Here is an 18,627-nt window from a genome sequence, read left to right as displayed (position 1 = left end):
AAAAGGCAAGAATAGGTACCATTAAAAAAAACATTTTCTTCGTTACGAGTTGTCCTACAATCTCTGCATAGTTATTAATTTTGTAGATGCATGATGAAACCGAGAAAATACAAAGAAAAACGGAAACTACAAACTGTAAAAGTTGATCGACACAACGCTGGAAAGTGTATACTATACACTATAATTTGTAAATTCCCGCTTTTCTTTACATTTTCACAGTTTCCGTGTCGTAATGAACGTAAGTGAAAATGATCCGAGTAGGCTAGAATAAATTACAGTTTAAAGGAATTTCAACAATTGATATGAGTGGCGCAAATTGACGTTCCGAACCATTTTCTGCGCTAAATTATGATATTATGGTCTATCATAAGAAAAAATTGTTTTTCATGTTGCAGGCCTTAAATTTGTAATATTTATCTAGGGATTATTTTTGTAACAATGGAATTATTTTATAAAATAATAGTTATTTTTTAAATCATTTAAAGCGTTTTTATTAACTAAATTCATTAATATTAAAATTTAAAATGTTATTTAATTGTAATAAAAATAAGTATATATATGTAGTATTTACAGTATTAAATATTAAAAAAATCAGTTCACAAAATTAATAAATAATAAAAACAGAAATAATCAACATTCAATTATGTCGTAACTGAATTTGGACCTAACGATTTCATTAATTTGTAGCAATCTTGCAACCGTTTCTTATCGCCGATCCGTTCAAGAGTTTTTGCTGCCTCGGCTAACATACCAGCACGTTCGCCAGGCGATGATAATAATTGTCCAGGTAAATGACGACATGCTAAATATAATGCTGCTGCATGTTCCCGTTCCCCGAAATTTTCTTGATTTGATTTGTCTGAAATAGCATAATAAAAAAAATTGATTAATGGCAATTTGTTTTGGATCTAATACAGTCACTGAGTATCAAAAACTATTTAAAATTCGAACTAATTCTAAATTTCTGTGTATCAACTTTGTAATCAAGTTATAGATTAATTTGGTTAATATAAAGAATAAAAACTTCATTTAAACATTTTTTGCTATAATTGAATTGAATATCGATTGTGGTTTTCGGAAATGATTTCCTTATTTTGATAGATCTCTAAATTTCAAGAATAATTATCTCTAGTAATGATTCTATTTAAGATTGTTAAGAAAAGCTGTGGGATTAAGTTAGAGTGTGGATTTTTCCTATGTTAAATATATGTAGGTATGCGAAAATTAAAATTTATTTTTTTCAGTTCAGAAAAATTTTTTTTTTTTTTTGTATTATTGAAGAAAATTATCTACTGTTTTCTGCTTAGTACACTTTAAGTCAAAATAAAAGCAAAACTTAAACCATTCTAAGTGTTAATACTATAACATTACATGCATGTTCTTTATAATTTTTAGTGAAGATAAAAATTTATGATATTTATTGGAAATTACCTTTGCCACAGATAATAGATGATCTAGAATGGCGATGCCGTAAACTTCGATCCAATAATTGTTGTGTTTTACCAGGTGCCGCTCCAGCCATTAATCTTAATGTGGCTTCGTATAGGAATACACGTGGTAAAGCCGATTGAATGTACTGAGTTAAAATACGTAAAGAAGATACATTTGATTGGAAACCTGATAGCACAACAGGTGTAACCGTTGTCGATTGATCACCATTTAACATATCTTCTTCCCACAATGAAGTGCGTGTTTCTAGCAACCAATCACACACCAGTAATTGGAATAACTGTAAAAATGAATTAATTTAAAAAAAATATTTATTGCCTTTTTGCTAAATTTATAATTATATTTTTAATATTTTGCATTTTAAAATTCATTGAGATTATAAAAAAAAAAAAAAAAGATAACAAAATTAAGCCTGTGAAAAAATAACTACAGACATTTTTGATCATTTTCAAGATGATGATATAACGTTGTTTATGAAACAAGATCATTTTGTAGATGAAATTCACCTTTGGGTTGCATAGAAGAAACATTGCAGAATATCTAAAACAAACTCGCAATGCAACTACAATGCACCTCAGAAGCAAACAATTTTTGTAGATCCATCAAGTATTAAAATTTATTACAGTTCATATTACATACTAATTAAAAAATACTCACCAATATCATATTGTTTGGAGATTTGCAACTATTGTATGTTAAACTTTCTTCCAGAAGTACACTGGCAAAATCACATTGTTTTAAAATCATTTTATTTGAAATACGTCTGGATGATAAAAGTAATAATTTTCGAGCTTTAAAAGCAGCTAAAACTGCACGCGGTAAAGGCTCATTCATTGCATTTAATTCTTCGGGTAAATTTTCAACAACTGGATATAAACTTTCCGCTTGCGAATCTTCACCAAGTAACCAATATGCGGCAACACCAACAATTCCAGACCACCAAAGACAAATTTTATCACGACATTCTAGAAGGATAGAATATTAAATTTTTTATTTCAAGCTATTTATTGTATTGAAAGTGGAGAATATTAATTTTTATTGGGAAATGATATATGTTTGAAGATAGGTTTCATGGTAGACTTCAAATTACAGATCAAAATTATCCAAACAATTTATTTAAAATTGGTAAAATCGATTTGTTGTTTAATGTCATACTGTAGAACATCAATACATTATTACAATAGTACTATGGCCACTTGTTGTGTAGAAAAAGAAACTCTCAAAAATGCCTTTCTCAGTTATAAGGTATGCTTTGAAGTAATAATCAAACCAAGATCTCATTCAAGAGAATTTAATTGTGAAAAACTGGTTTTGTACTTTCTGAATTTTTAAAACAGATTTCCATTTTCCAAAGTTTAAAAAAAAACTGCTTATTCGCTCCGTACATGAGTAATATTTCAGGGAGTTGCCATAATAACGACACACTGGTCGGTCAGTAAAGTAAAACAAAATTTACTCAAAAATGTTATTGTGAACAATTTTTCGAATTATTTAAACTTACCATCATGTTTAAAAGCAAATACATTAGAAATATTCGATGTTGAAATATTATCCATTAAAAGTTGTACATAACTTAAAACGTCGGCTATCTGCGTACGGCGAATTGGATCATCTGATGATTCCGATGATGGATCATTTGATTTGGTACCGGGTGCTACAAGTGTTTGTACAACTCTTTCTAATAAGTGTTCACGAAATGCCTGTAAAATAAAAAAAAGATTTTGAAATATGTTTTTATCATTTCATCTGTGTACAAAATATATATACCCTCATAACATATTCAAGGGGATCAGTTTTATGTGCTGATGAATTGAATAATGAAGTATTTAAATCTTCACCATACGTAAAATTATTTGAAACGAGGAATCGATGTCCATGTGGTGTGAATAACCATTGTAAACGATTTGGCATTGTTGCACATGTATCACTTACACTGGCTTGTTTGGCTAAACCAAGATAATATCTGAAAAACACAAGTGAGGTAAATAATAGTGTCTTGAATCAACATTTAACTAAAATTTAATATATCCATAAGGTTTTCATAATACCGATATTATTTAAATATTAAAAAGAATCTCGCTATTTTTTTCCGTAAAATTAACTGAATATCCGGAAAAGCTTAATAAGAAAATGATAAGGGACACAGCTTTCAAAAATGAAGTTTATGGTCTACACAGACCAAGAGAAGTTAGCGAATACTTACTACATTATATACAATTTTATATGTAAGTTGTGTAGAATGAAATTCAATGATGAGATATTCAGAATGAGCAAATATAAGAAAATTAAATTGTCGGATTGAGAAATGGGCAGATTAAGTCGAATTTTTACAGAATTATCGCTGCAATCATTAATAAATACAATACAATAGGGTATTATCGTTAGTAAAATTTATGTAAAAATATACTTAAACATTCTGAGTCATAAAAGCACTTTTTTCTTTGAAAATATTAAAATTAAAAATCGTAATTTTTAAACTGTATATTATGTGACCTAAAACGCGGATAAGCCCTGCTGTGATGTCATAGCGGTATGAGTCATAGACCATCAGTTAGTTCAGTGTAGACAGCTGGGTATAATACATACATAGATAATAAGTATTTATATTTCTTATAATCAGATGTCTATGAATATATCTGTCAAACTTATTTGTGTTATTTCGTATAGTGATACCCATATTACGTCATCAAATTGGATGCCCGCGTTTTTGACAGTTTAAAAAAGGTTTAAAATTTAATTTAAGTTTTTGGCAAGAAAACGTGTGTATTTTTCCGAAATAAATCTTTGGTGGCTTTTTATTAGTAAAATCAACATTTTGAAATACTTTTTCAAAAATAGTGGAAAACCCTATTATAGATATGAACCCATCTTTATGTCAAGAAGTAGCCGTTTTCATTCAATACCTAACTGAAGTCAGCCTACAAAGTGTAAACTCTTCTACACCTTTCTTAAGATCAACCCATTTTTATGTCTGTATTGACTACCGTAAAATTAAAATAAGGTAAAACAGCGAAATAATTTACCTATGAATTCCTTTGAAGAATCCAGGACAGGCATATTTAATTGTTAATGCTGCACTTATATATATATCAACCATTTGCTGTGCCGGCATTATAGATATACTAGCTTCAGCCATATTCACAGCATTCAATGATAACATTAAATTGACTATTTTCGAATCAGCATTAGACAAATGTAATTGATTTAAACGATGATAAACTAATGCTAATTCTTTACATGAATTCAACGCTTCAGTACGTATAGATGGTTCAACAAAGAATCCACCTGTATATTTTGATAGCCAACGTCCGATAAATAAACGATGTAAACATTGTCGTATTATTTGCCAGCAAATTGACGTGATTAATTCAAATCGTGATGTTGGTAATGTGTTACCAAATGATAATAAACATTTGTATAGTTCTTTATTTGCACCATTTTTATCACCCTGTAAAAAATTTTTAAGTTCGATATGATCCTTTCTTAAATTAAAAATTTGTACTTATTATCTATCTCAGAGCAAAGTCCGTCGAAAATTTTAGCCAATCTTTTTTTGTTACACTTTGCATAAATGTAATATTCACATATAACAAATATATATTTAGTTTTATGGTTGTAACTCTTAGAAATATTAATGGTAGAAAGAAGATTTGGTATGTTCAATAGGTATTCGAAAAATCAACTAATTAATCAATTTCGGTTGTCAGTGAATCTGCCTGTCAACACGATAATTTAAAAACTTTAATTTATTTAAATTATAATTTAGTAGCCTGTTCAACATTAACAAACTGGATTAAACTTATAATACCTTTATATATTTTTTTTATATAGAGTGTAAAAATCTTAACGTTAATATGATTTTTACATCAACATTTAGTTTTTTATTTGTTGAAATCTGACAAAAACATTTGGGTTTGGGATTTTGGGCTGGCTAAGAGGTTGTTGGTCGTTGTAAAAAGCATAGAAATTTTTACATACCTTTGAAATATTAAATTCTGATTGTTGTCGATGTCTCCAAAATTCAAGCGATTCTTTTGACTTTGAAGGCATTACTGGATCACCATACACTAATATTTTAACCAAACAGAATCCAAAAATCATAAAATTGAATAAAAATAAGAGAATGGATGAAGACATCCACGTCCAAGTGTCAGTTTCATCTGAAATAACAAATAAAAATATTGACATTGTGGATATGTGAAAAACGAAAATATTTTTTCGGATATACATGTTTGATCCAAAAATCTCTAGCTAATACCGAAGAAAAAAATTTCGAAAATGCAATACGGGGATAGAATTTTCAAAATTTTTAAAAAAGACAGCAATTAACAAAAATCCATTAGCCTGCCGATTATCTCATATTCTTATCATATTATGGGAGCTAAGACTATTCATAAAGAAGCTTTCGGAATCATCTTGACACACAGATATTAGAATTAACTGGACTTTTAAAAACCCTTATAATAAATTTAAACAAAATTTATCAAGCAAAAATTATTTACCTGCACTTAAAATAGAACGTCCAGTTCCTGAATAATGTTCACCAACTTCTTTCATTGTTTTAACAGCCATATTAAATGGATTGAATGCAACGATCGCTAACATAAACATACATAATGTCAAGCGTGAATGATCTAACATGCCACGGCTTAATACTGTTGAATTCTCTTCATCACTCTCTTCTTTTACTTGAGGCGACATATATGTATCTGGCGATGGTGGTAATGAATTATCACTATGTGGAGGTGACAATGATGCATCTGATTGTGGTGGTGTTATATCAGCTAAGCTTTCACGTAACGAATTAATTTGATCAATATCTGTTGAGTGTGGTTGTAATAAATCTTTTAATGTTTGTTTTCTGGATGCCATTTTTAATGCCATATTCTCTTGTTTTAATTTTGTGTTTTGATTTTGTAAAAATTTTATGTAATCGATTGTTTTACGTAATATGGCGGATTTATTTAACTGTAAAATAAATAAGTTTGTTATTTAAAAAAAGCCATGGGCCTACTAGGCCTGTAGTGCTGCTATATATATATTTAAAAAAAAAAAAAAAAAAAAAAAAAAACCAAAGAAAATTCTTTTTAGATTTTGTTCAAAATTTTAATGCGCTTGATACTAAAAATAATATAAAAGATGGGTACCGCAAATGGGTTTCTAGCACCTATACTAAAAGATCATCTGTGCACACCTTGAGAACAACATGTCACCCGAAGGCGAGACTTTTCCGTGTAACAAGTGCTATTTTAAGCAGATGAAGCTACAGGATTTTGCCGAGGTCAGACACCACACGGAAACATGTTGTTGGGCAAAATATTTTTTTTTAAATAATTATTAATGTTATCATGTGGTCATAGAGTCCTACAAATTCCCTGATACGTTTTTTCAGACCGGTTGCGTAAATATGACGTTATCATGCTCATTTGAAAATACAACACTTTCGAAAACGGAGAAAGTTTGTTAGAGTTGCAAAAAAGATGCCACTCACGAAGTTTCAAGTATGTATTAATCATTTAACAAAAAGGGTGTTGTTTAATAATATTTTACCTTTGCATCAACCCCAACAATTATATTCTTCAATTCAACAATTTTGTCATTGATACTCGTACGATATTTTCGTTCAATTTCATTATGTGCACTTCGTTTTACTTCTTTAACTTTTGGTTCTTTTGTGGGTGTAAGTGGTTGTAAGGTTGATGAAAAACGATTAATAGCAACTTTATTATCCGTATCCAAAACTAATGGTATCCCCGTAGTTAAGATGGCGTTTGTTGTGTTCACCAATGTATGTATAGGTTGACATGAAGTCGCCGAAGTTGTACCTCCTGGTGAACTAGTCGGTTTTGTTGTGTACATAACAGTATGTGTAGGATTTAAATGAGATTCAGATTTTATTAACTTGGCTTGTAATAATATTTGTTGCATTTTATCCGGTGGTAGACTCTGAAGTACAATTTGTTGGGGAATTTGTTGTTCAGTTTTAATGTGAGTAGTGTTACTGCCACGTTTTTGTTTGGTTGTTGTTGTCGTCGGCTGTATTTGTAGTTGAATCTGAAAACAAATATGAAGGTTTTAAAAAAATGGCCTGCTTAAAGTACAATGATATCCTTTTCTTTTGCTCCCTTTTTTTGTATGTGTTCTCTTCTTTCTAGGAATAATTGAATAATCTTTTATTAAAAAAGTTTTTCTACTCAATACAATGTAAATAAAACGTTAATCACGATAATTCTCCCGAATTTCCCTCCCATCACCAAGTATTAACCTTGATCTCCATAGACACCACTGATGAACATCATCGCCACAGATTGTCATAATACTGATCTTTAAGGGGCCGTGGAAGATTTAAATGTTTGTTAAACTTACTTGTGTATTAGTTGCCATTCGTTGAGGTGGAACGGTTGAGTACATAACTTTTGTAGTAGCATTTTGTACTGGAATATGGGCTCGCATTAAAATTGGATTTGCTGATGTAGTAGTGTGTTGAATTGGTGCTGAAGTATTTTGTATTTGTTGAATATTTTGAGACGCTGATTGTGGTGATAATGGTACAACTTGTGTGGCTGGTGAAGACTGTAATGATGATTGTATGGGAGAGTGTAGCTGTTGTGAAGGGACCATGATCTGAGGTGATTGTTGCTGTAAATTGTTCGGCGATATTGTAGTAAAATATTGCGGAGTTGTTTGCTGTCCGGTATCAATATTTTGTGCCGGCAAATCAAGCATATCAAAATTTAATGTATCCATTTCTAATGAATCTTCTAATTGTGAAAGCAGAGTATCATTATTGAAAATGTTTTCAGTTTTCAATAACTCATTTTCACAATTTGATAATAATTCTGAAAAAGATAAGTAATATAAAATATTTGTAATAATATTTCAAGCCTGGGAATAGGTTGTCTTTAAAAAAATTAGAAGCTCTGGGAACATTATTCTTTAATTGTATGCGTTAAATGGGATTGATTTGTCGACCATTTGGTTTACAAAGCTGAAGATTATAAAATGAAGAGAGGGGAGAAATTCAACTACAATGGAAAACCGATAGACATAATTGACAAATTTTATTACTTAGGCTTAACATTTAGCTGGAATGGAAAATGGACGGAGCATGTAAAAAGAACCATAATAAAAGCAAACAGGGGAATATATATTATCAAGAAATTTATGTATGTAAATGAATGGATTCCAAATACAATAATTAAGAGAATGTTCGTCGTATTAATTATGCCAATACTAACATATGGAAGAAAGATTTGGGAAGTGGAGCATGAGATAACAAATAGTCTCGATAAAACACAAATACAAAGTATTTAAAAACATATTGGGAGTCAGTTTGGCAATTCCAAATTGTACAGTGTTGAAAAAGAATTACAAATGTATTGTGTAAGTGAAAAGGCAGGGGTATGATGAAACTATGGAGGAAAAAGGAGAAAATGCAATAAAAAAATCAATAAGTCAAGGAGAGAAGAAAGAATATAATTATTCTCATGGAGGATAAACGGACGCTGTAGGACTTTAGACAATTGCATCACTACGAGAAGGGAGCGGCGTATTTGGAGTACTGTGGAAGAGAAAACAGGCGCATAATGGCAAGAATAAGACTAGGAAACTGGAATTGGGACAGTAAACTGTGTAATAATAGTGATATTTTCTGATCTGCATAATGAATATTTCCGACAATCGCTTGTTCAAACAATAAAAAGCATACTTCAAAACTCTACGCGCAATATTTTTCCCGGAATAGTTTTAGTATATCTATTTACATTTATAGACTGATTGAAATAAATTGAAGCGCGATTCACTACCTGTTAAGTCTAGGGGCTACAATTGAGACAGTTCTCAGAAGATTACCTAGATTACCTACCTGTTAATTTAAAATAATAGTGAGCAAATGCGTAATATATCGTGAGATCAATTATTGCATAGGATACAAAATATTATGTCATTTAAGTTAAAAAATTCCGTGAATGACTTAGTCCCTGTTAATTTGCTGTAAACGCAATAACTGTTTATAAAGAGATATCAAGTACTGACAAAAAATACTTACGTCGGAATTTAATCTTACGATCAATGTATCGTTAATTGACTCTATAGTTAATTTCTTGAAATTATTTTAAATGACAGAATAGTTTGTCTTAAAAATGCTGATTAGGAATTATTGTGTTTAATTTTATAAATTACAATGAATCGCATTCTTATAAACTTATTATCAAACAACATAATAATTAAAAATAAAAAAACAATACGTACCATCAAACCCATTCAAATCATTTAAATTAAAGCCATCAGTATTTAAAAACTGATTCTGATTATCAAACTCACTCATTTTAATATATATTTCGTAATTTTTAATAAAATTTAAATATATTTACTTCATTACATCTATCGTATTTTACTTGAATATTAGACTGAAAATCAGCATATACACTGTCAGCGAATCAAATAACAGCATGTGATCGGATGATTTTACGTCATATAAATCCACTTGTCATTTTTAAAGTTATTGTTTTTACCGATTTTACAGGTTTCTCGTATATCGACTATATTTGTTTATATTTTTAAAAATTTGACCGGTGTCATCTAAAATATTTTGGTCTGCTAGATAAATTTACAATTAATATATGCGTTTTTTGGATCATTTAATTAATGTCGGAAAAAGTTTTTATTAAATTTAATTGTTTTTAATAATTTCTATTTTACATTGAGACGTAAATTGTGGTTATAAAAATTATTTCCCGCCAAATTCTAAACACATGCGCTGTTCACCTGGTCTACATAAGAAGTTTTTTTTATTGTTGCCTTGGTAGTATTAGACAATTGTTGCATCATATTTAATCTATTTTGATCTCTAATTGTCTCTAATCATCTACGGTACTAGCAGCGATTATTCAGGTGTTTTTCAAAGTTTAAATTTTGTTTGAACTATTGAAATTTGAACCTTTTTTCTTTAATTTCATCTGTATATATTGACAAATCTTGGATGTATAAAATACCAGTATATTTATATTATTATGAATACATTTAATCCGATACCAAATTTTAAACCGAAATTTTGGCAGTATTCGTTTTTACTGCTGCGAATAATTTGTTAAAAATTTAAAAAAATAACTATTGAGTTCTTTTTTTACTTTGAACTTCAAAATTAGAATAAAAAAAAAAAAAACCTTGGTGGCCTTGAAAGAAACCTTGGTGGAGCATGTACCTCACTTGGCTACGAGAAAACCCCCCTTGGCGGGAGCTAGGTAAATTATTTTAATTCATATACTAACAACGTTTATTACGCTAATGTATTTTTAATATACTCGAAGATTTAAAAATTTTATTTCACAGGACACCGAATTCAGTTATAGTGTTTTAAAATTAGACAAATATAAAATCATTGAAATACAAATTTTTTAGTCTTACTGTAATTCGAGATTTTCGAATCACATTCCGTACAGGTATGTAAAAAATAAGCCAAAAGTGATGTTAGGTCTACTCAGAAGTTTAAGTTTAATTTTTCAGTTTTTCTCAAAAAAAGAAATTAATAACCTTTTTAAGATTCACAAAGGAGCGCATTCAATTTGTCTTTTTAATATCTACATTTTTTATGTATATGCTCGCGTTCAAAAAAATTCGAGACTTACATATGCTAATTTATATTATAAAGTGTCGCATTTTTTTTGTCGCGCGTCAATATCATTCCTCGCCGGCCCGTTTGATTGGACCAAACTTTGGAAACAAAATAAGTCCAGTCTAAAATTATCATCGTACTATAAAATCGTATTCAGCTTATTCTTTGAGGCTTGATTCATGGCTTGCTTTCGTCCAAGCTTGAGTGTCAGACTATGGCTCAAGCCAGGGTTCTTGTATATTGTCCTAGCCAGGGTGCAAGTTAAAAAATATTCGCAGCATCCGTCGGTAGCGCTTTTATGATGCTTTTTACTGAATTGTGGTTAATGAAAATGAGACTAAAATATTGGTATTTAGGAAAAGGCTTAATGAGTACGCCATATAAAAATTTCAGCTTGATATCTCGGACGGGCGGACAGACAACCGGAAAATGGATTAATTAGGTATTTTTATGAACACCTATACCGAAATTATGTTCGTAGCATCAATATTTTTAAGCGTTATTAAGTCGCAGAAACAAAACACTAAAAACGATCAAAGTTCGAAAAATTTAAACAGTAAGTCGAATTTAAATGCGGTTTTCGGCATTAGATTCGATAGAGCTGACGCTCTTACCTCATTGCTTCGTTTCTGCGACTATTACAAACTTGGTCTAAACTTAGTTTACCTTGACATATTTCATATATATGTACATAGTAGGTATAATAAACTTAGAATACCATGATATTGTTCATATCACTACATAGTATAAAACAAAGTCGCTTTCTCTGTCCCTATGTCCCTTTGTATGCTTAAATCTTTGAAACTACGCAACGGATTTTGATGCGGTTTTTTTTAATAGATAGAGTGATTCAAGAGGAAGGTTTATATGTATAATAACATCCATTAAATAGTGGAGAAGTACTGCTATTTTTGAGGTTTCTAATGTGATGTCGTAAATAATTAAATTTTTTCCGCATACTATACTATGTTTTTATATACAACGTTCACAGTTTTTCTGTAGTATATTTAGTATCAGCATTGCACCCGTGCGAAGCCGAGGCGGGTCGCTAGTATACATAAAAATGTATCTACGAAACAGCATCAGATTCATTTCTGTATCAGATAGTGATGTCCTTGAGGTTTTATATTTTGTATTTACATATTTGTCTACATTGACGACACTAGAACACTTTTAGTTATTGTCTAAATTAAAATTTCAATATTATGTAAACTTTTGCAATATATTGAGTAGTTTCTTATCATTACGAATTTCGAGTGGCAATTTCGAAAAATAAAAACATTATGAAAGTGTTATTTTAAATCATAAATATTGAAGTGTTGTGTTGATTATAATTTAATTTAATTCATTCATACTGAGTTCTAGAATAAAATTGAAAAAATGTGTGAAGAAGTTAAAAAATTTCTAACAAACGAATTTTGTGTAAATTTAATAACAAAAAAATTAAAAACAAACGAATTTAAAATAATAGATACAACAATTAAACCATTATCGGACACACCACAAGGATATTCGGGCACACATTATTTCATACATTTTAAAATACAAACAAATGGTGAATTAAACAGTAGCAGTATAGTGAAGTTCTTTTTAAAATTGAAATTAGATCCAAAAGAAAGTGATTTAGGCTCTACAAAATTTAATACTCCTGATAATGATATTTATTTGCGTGAAACTCAATTTTTAAAATTAGTTACCAAATATAAAGTCGAATGGGCTCCAAAATTTTATGATTGTTTTGAAAATCGATTATTAATCTTAGAAGATTTAAGTGAACGTGGCTTTAAAGTACCAGAAAAATCATTTGATTTAAATCATTGTTTTGTGGGTTTACAAGCTTTAGCAAATCTGCATGCTTTTTATTTTAAGTATGTTGATGATAAAAAGAAATCGAATCCAAACTTTTCAATTTTGAAAGAATACCCATTTTTCTTTAAAGAAGTTCTAATGCAATTGGATACAGAAAGTGGTAAAAATTGGTATGAAGCTTCAAAAAATTGTATGAATTTTGTATTAGACGAAATGTCAACTTGTAATTTAAACATCAAGAACAAAGCAAATGAAGAATTTAAGAATCTTTATGAATATTTAAAACCCCGTGAGAATCTTTACAATGTTTTATCACATGGTGATTTGCACTTAAATAATATTATGTTTTCATATGAAAATGATTTTCCAAAGCAGTGCTGCTTTATTGATTTTCAAGTCTTAAGATTTTTACCACTTTTAACCGATGTACTTATGCTATTACATTTAAATGCTCCAACAGAGCTTCGTAAAGATTCTTTAAGTGAATTATTAGAATATTATTTTAAACAATTAACTGTTGAATTAACTAAAGTTGGATTGGATACGAGTGTGATCTATCCGAAGAATGTTTTTAAAACAGCGATTAATGATTCAACTGTTCCTGTTCTATTGTTTAATTGTATGTATAAGCCATTTATGGTAATGGATAAGAAAAGATTGGCCGAGTGTATAAAAGAAAATAGTGAGGATCTTATGTTTGGAGATCGTGCGAAATATATAAAACGTGAATTTGATATTGATGAAAATTATAAAAAAGAACTATTTAAAGAATTTCAACTATTAATTGATGAAATTGTTAAAATAGTATGAATTATTCCAAGAATTTATTGAAAATGTTACTTCATTTATGCTGTGAGAAAACTTTATTATCGGATCAGTATTTTCTTCTGTGATTAGGAGAGTTAATTTTTTTAATGTACAAACTAATGTGAAATTAATTAATTTTTTGTATGAATAAATAAAACTTGATGCATTATAAGATATCTTCAAACAAACAGAATTATCATATTGATAAAATTTTAGCTATCATTTCAGTATGATGAAAAAAAAATGTATAGTTGTATATTACATTAAATACTACAAACCGTTACGTGCCCGTACTTCGTTAAACAATACCCTTTTATTTTCCTTGATTTTCCAATTTGGTTCAGAAACGATGAAGACAAAATGATACTGTCCCACGGTCTATATTATTTGTATAAAAATTATATTAATTATATAAAATACTAGCATGATACCCACCCGCTTCGCTGTTTATTCTGTTAAAAAATGTTTATGCAAAATTTGAAGTAGATTGGACCGCAAGAAATCACGTTGCTCCATACAAACTTTCTTCCCACCCCCCTTAGGGGTAGAATTTCGGAAATCCTTTCTTATCGGATGACTACGCTATACAAAGAACACATCTTCCGAATTTCAGGTCTCTACGATCAGCAGTTTAGACTGTGCGTTGATACGTAAGTCAGTCATTCAGGACAAAGTATTTTATATGTGTAGATAGATAGATGATATAGCGTCTTAAAATTGTAATACATAGGCGATATCTCACTGTCATATGGCGATATCTCTTACCTTATTCCTTTATCAAACTCCATGAGATACTTACCTATACCCCTCATTTTAAAATCTTTAGAATTTTTTTCTTAAATATTCTGATTATTTAATTTTTTTATTGTTACAAACTACAGAAAAATAAATTTTTTACATTTTTTACTCTTACTTTTACTTTAAAAATTTTTAAATTTTATATTTCATTTTACATCATTCTGAAGTTTTTGAACTTTTTTTATAAGAAATAATTGGAATTTGTTGAAATATTTGTGTGAAGTTCCTGCTTTTTTCTTTTCTTTTATCGTAAATGGAATGCCACTCCCGTTTGTATCCATGTGTTTATCGAATCATTAACTGGGATGTACAGATTCGCTAAATGTCTTTGTCTTGTAATAGAATAGTACAAAGGGATTTGCAATAAATTTCCAGATGAAAAGTCTTCATTCTGAAATAAAATTAAAGTTAATTTTAAGAATAATAGGTAATGCCATTGGTTTTAGTCGATTTGTGTTCGGGACAAAAGTAAATTTAACTACATTGTTGTTCAACCGCAATATTAGAGTGTTTTGTTTTAAAACAAAACATTATCTAATTATGACCTATCATTGCCTAAAATTGTACAGAATTAGGGAAAAGTGCTCTATAATGATCCTTCAGGGTAAAATGATCCCTCGTTGTTTTAAGTGAACTATTACAGCCATCTAGTATGTTTATCGATAGATGGCTTCCATGTAATCAAATTAATCGTTCAACAAAGACTTATGGCAATCTACAAGCTAATTTGTGTTTCGTTGTTCCCTTTTATATACGTTAAAATGATCCCTATTTTATGTGTAAAATTATAACAGGTAAAATGATCTCCCGGGTCTTTAATGAGTTGATTTACATGATTTTATCAGTGATTAGTGTTTTCAAACTAACCGTTGATGTAATTATGTAAAAGAACAATTAATATTATATGTGAACTGTTTGGTAGTAAATGCAATGAAATCATTTTACCACCTATTCTTACAAGGTCGATAAAAATATCGCTTTTGAGAAATATTGAATAGTTATAAAAATTTGAACAAATCAAAAGAAATCTAAAATTTAAACTTACTTCTAAAATCCATTCGATTTGAAAATTAATTGCAGTACATACACTAGGCGAGTCAGGTTTGCAAAATGACAAAATATTTCGATTGAATGTGCCACCTTCTAATTGCAAATTTTGAATTGTTACTGATAGTGCATTTGTTTTAGTTTCACTCCAATCACAAGATAATCGTAGATTTTCAGTAGTAATTTGCTTTTTCTTTGCAGTATATTCTTTTAATGTAGCTAAAAATGTTTCTGGGTGGAATAAATTTGCTAAATCAATTGGCGTATTAAATATATCTAATTTTTCAATATCATCTTTCCATTTTATAATGTGGTCCACCCTTTTTATTACAGCTCTGATGTATGCAAATGGTTCCAAAGGTCCTTCCCATTCTTTAAGCCATGAATCTGGTACCTAATGAAAATGTAACAATTAAATTTCAACAATGTAACATAAATGTGACAGTTTTCCAGAACCTTCAAGGCCATCTCATTATTATAGTCTATTGTAGATACTACCCAATCCGAAAAGAATCTAAATCAGAACCAATTGGGATTTTGAACCAAATTTTTTTATAACAAAACTGTTTTTAATTTTTTCATGATAATTTTAAAGTTACAGACAGTTTTAAAAGAACTTTTCAAAAGAGATAAACGAAAAAAATGTTCGAAAAACATCGTTGTGTCGTAATAATGTTAACTAGCTCGACCCGTGCGGAATTCTGATAAAGAAATATACACATCTGGAGTGGAAATCGACTCGTAACCTATGGTATTGCAGGTAGCTACCTCTATGGGGATCACTCATTTCAGCAATATTGTAATTACTTAGTTTTGCGCACATTTTAGCATTAAAACTGCTAGAACCGCACTTCCAACTGCTTCCGATTCCACTGTATTTTCAAAATTTGACCCCTTGATAATCAATACATTTTCGCAAACTTCAAAAAATACTCACGGAGAAGATATACAGCTTTAAAAAGGGTATATAAATGTTTAAAAAAAGGAGATTATTTTGATGCCTGAAGTCGAATATTGCCAAACAATTGAATTATATGTTAGTCTCGCTAATTTTCGAACACTATAAATAAGTAAAAGCCTCTAATCACCTCTGTTAGCACAGAACTCCTACTAATAATGAATGGATATCGACGTAAAGTTTACACAAAAAAAATTAAATATTATAATATTAATTAGCTTACCTTGCCATTAATTAAACAATTTCCAATATTTAATAAATCATTACTTGGTAGAATAACATTCCTTAGGACTTTACTAATGTCAATTAAACATTTATGAATGAATTGCATTAAATTTAGTGAGAAAGTATACTCGTTTTGAACGTAATAATCAAAAGGTTTGACAGCATTGTCAATTAATTTTATATTTGTAATTTTAGTATGAATCCAATCATGATTTTGATTTAATTTCTTCCACAAATTTAAAAGTGGTGATAGTTTCGATTGCCATATTGAAATATTAAATTTATTCGAAATTAGATTAGAAAGTGCTAAAACTGAATTCACAAATTTTATTTATTATTTCAAATTTAATAGGGGAACCCTTCTTAAAGATCGTGTCACCGAAATATGAGGAATAGATAACAGCCAGTTTTTATCAAAGATTTTAAAATAACTCATTGATTAAAAAAATAGGCAACTTGTATGGCGTAAATGTGAGTATTTGTCAAATAATCGAATAACTGTTATACATGTATAACGTATATGCAATACAAGTTGCCAACTTATCAATTTTTTAAGTCAATTTTAACATTGATCGTTTCATTGAACTAACAATTTATTCCACCAGGTTTTAATAAGGAGTGAGCGATTTATTCCACTTTCCCTTAATTTGTAACATCTTTGACTGTTGCAAATTATAGTTATGAAGGAGAGAAAGGCTAGGGTAATTTCTATTGTCTCCATTTATAAATCTCATCTTATAAATAAAATGAGAGAAAGTGGCAAACGTTCTATTTCTTATTCAAGGGAGTAAATGAGTGTATTTAGTGTACCTCATAACATAGTGATACCTCAGGTGACAGCAATTGTCAGTTAGGTTCCTCACTGAATTCTATAAAAAAATCAACAAATTACTTTTTAACTGGGACACTATCGTTGCACCTGCATTTATTTCCCAAATTCGATGAATATTATCTGGTAAACCAAAGTATGAAGGTATATCCACGTCCGACAATTTTCCGATAAAGGTGATATATTCCTACGAAAAAATATTATATTAAAGCATAAAATATCTAAATTTGCATGTTCTTTGCTCTAGTGATTTAGTCTGTGCTTTCAGCCATTATTCAGTCTTCGAAATTTAATATTGCAGTAGGTAATAATTGATGTGATATATTAAGATTATTCCCAAGTTTGTAACGCTTAGAAATATTGATGCTACAAGCAAAATTTTGGTATAGGTGCTTATAAAATCACCTAATTAGTCCATTTTCGTTTGCCCGTCTATCCGTCATAACAATAACTCAAAAATGTAAAGAAATATCGAACTAAAATTTCTATAGCGTACTCCGTTAAAAGTGAGTTTGAGTTTGTAGATGAACAACTTGGTCAATTGGGTCTGAGGTAAGAGATAGAAGTAAAATAGCAAATTGACAAATTGACCTCAGACTTACTTGAATATTTCCATGTGGTACTCCTGATAAATCTAAAGGTTTCCATAAATGACTCAAAATATTTTCATTAAGATATTGTTGCATATACGTTTGTAGTACACGATCATCTTGTTGACTATCGATTTTACCTCCATAAACAGCAGTTGATGTTAATCCTCGAATAACTGGCCATTCAATATTTATACCAGAATGCTTTAAGATATGCAAAATTAATTGTTGAGCTGTTGACAAGTCTCCATTGTTAAACTCATAATACGTTGACCATCCTACAGAAAAATAACTTAAAAAACTTAATTTTTGAAAAGAGGAAGTGGGTTACTTTAAAACAAAATGAGTACTTTTTTCCCAGAATTAAATGACAAAAAGTTAAACTCACGGTTATGGACCTAGTAGCTCAATTGGTTAAAGCGTAACAATTAAGCGCAGCTTCAAAAATTAATTGAGGAGCTGATAAATGAAATTATCAGAGGAAAAGGTGGTAGAACACATA

General features: G+C 29.6%; 3 protein-coding genes across 3 annotated transcripts in view; 1 reads left to right on the top strand and 2 right to left on the bottom strand.

The window, feature by feature from the left end:
- Nucleotides 1–566: 566 nt before the first annotated feature.
- Nucleotides 567–9,822, bottom strand: LOC123292374 (sterol regulatory element-binding protein 1). The gene is made up of 11 exons (XM_044873005.1): nucleotides 9,700–9,822; nucleotides 7,816–8,288; nucleotides 7,000–7,503; nucleotides 5,952–6,417; nucleotides 5,428–5,609; nucleotides 4,473–4,897; nucleotides 3,217–3,412; nucleotides 2,951–3,149; nucleotides 2,107–2,414; nucleotides 1,432–1,729; nucleotides 567–859 (listed from the first exon to the last, which is right to left on the bottom strand). Exons 1-11 carry the CDS (start codon nucleotides 9,773–9,775, stop codon nucleotides 642–644), a joined length of 3,345 nt encoding a protein of 1,114 aa, XP_044728940.1. The 5' UTR covers nucleotides 9,776–9,822; the 3' UTR covers nucleotides 567–641.
- Nucleotides 9,823–12,484: 2,662 nt separating this feature from the next.
- LOC123293563 lies at nucleotides 12,485–13,785 on the top strand. Its single transcript, XM_044874423.1, has one exon. The coding sequence runs from the start codon at nucleotides 13,010–13,012 to the stop codon at nucleotides 13,679–13,681; it is 672 nt and encodes a 223-aa protein (XP_044730358.1). The 5' UTR covers nucleotides 12,485–13,009; the 3' UTR covers nucleotides 13,682–13,785.
- A 902-nt stretch (nucleotides 13,786–14,687) lies between these two features.
- Nucleotides 14,688–18,627, bottom strand: part of LOC123292661 (cytoplasmic dynein 2 heavy chain 1) — a 52,933-nt gene continuing 48,993 nt past the window's right edge. The window contains exons 61-65 of the mRNA XM_044873373.1: nucleotides 18,138–18,403; nucleotides 17,599–17,722; nucleotides 16,705–17,018; nucleotides 15,522–15,917; nucleotides 14,688–14,867 (exon numbers count right to left, since the gene is read on the bottom strand). Of these exons, the coding sequence (XP_044729308.1) occupies nucleotides 14,721–14,867; nucleotides 15,522–15,917; nucleotides 16,705–17,018; nucleotides 17,599–17,722; nucleotides 18,138–18,403 (1,247 nt within the window). The 3' untranslated portion in view covers nucleotides 14,688–14,720. The remainder of the gene's footprint in view (nucleotides 14,868–15,521; nucleotides 15,918–16,704; nucleotides 17,019–17,598; nucleotides 17,723–18,137; nucleotides 18,404–18,627) is intronic.

Source organism: Chrysoperla carnea, chromosome 2, assembly GCF_905475395.1.
Source record: "Chrysoperla carnea chromosome 2, inChrCarn1.1, whole genome shotgun sequence".
Classification (NCBI taxonomy): Eukaryota; Metazoa; Arthropoda; class Insecta; order Neuroptera; family Chrysopidae; genus Chrysoperla; species Chrysoperla carnea.
Note: the sequence above shows the minus strand (reverse complement) of the source record. Positions and strands in the feature narration are given on the sequence as shown.

Bases quoted from the DNA above. Each gene is read 5' to 3' on its own strand.
- LOC123292374 (XM_044873005.1), bottom strand. From the start codon at position 9,775: ATGAGTGAGTTTGATAATCAGAATCAGTTTTTAAATACTGATGGCTTT. The intron at 7,504-7,815 runs GTAAGTTTAACA...ATTTGTTTTCAG, and splicing joins GAATGGCAACTAATACACAA to ATTCAACTACAAATACAGCC. The intron at 860-1,431 runs GTAATTTCCAAT...ATGCTATTTCAG, and splicing joins ATCTATTATCTGTGGCAAAG to ACAAATCAAATCAAGAAAAT.
- LOC123293563 (XM_044874423.1), top strand. From the start codon at position 13,010: ATGCAATTGGATACAGAAAGTGGTAAAAATTGGTATGAAGCTTCAAAA.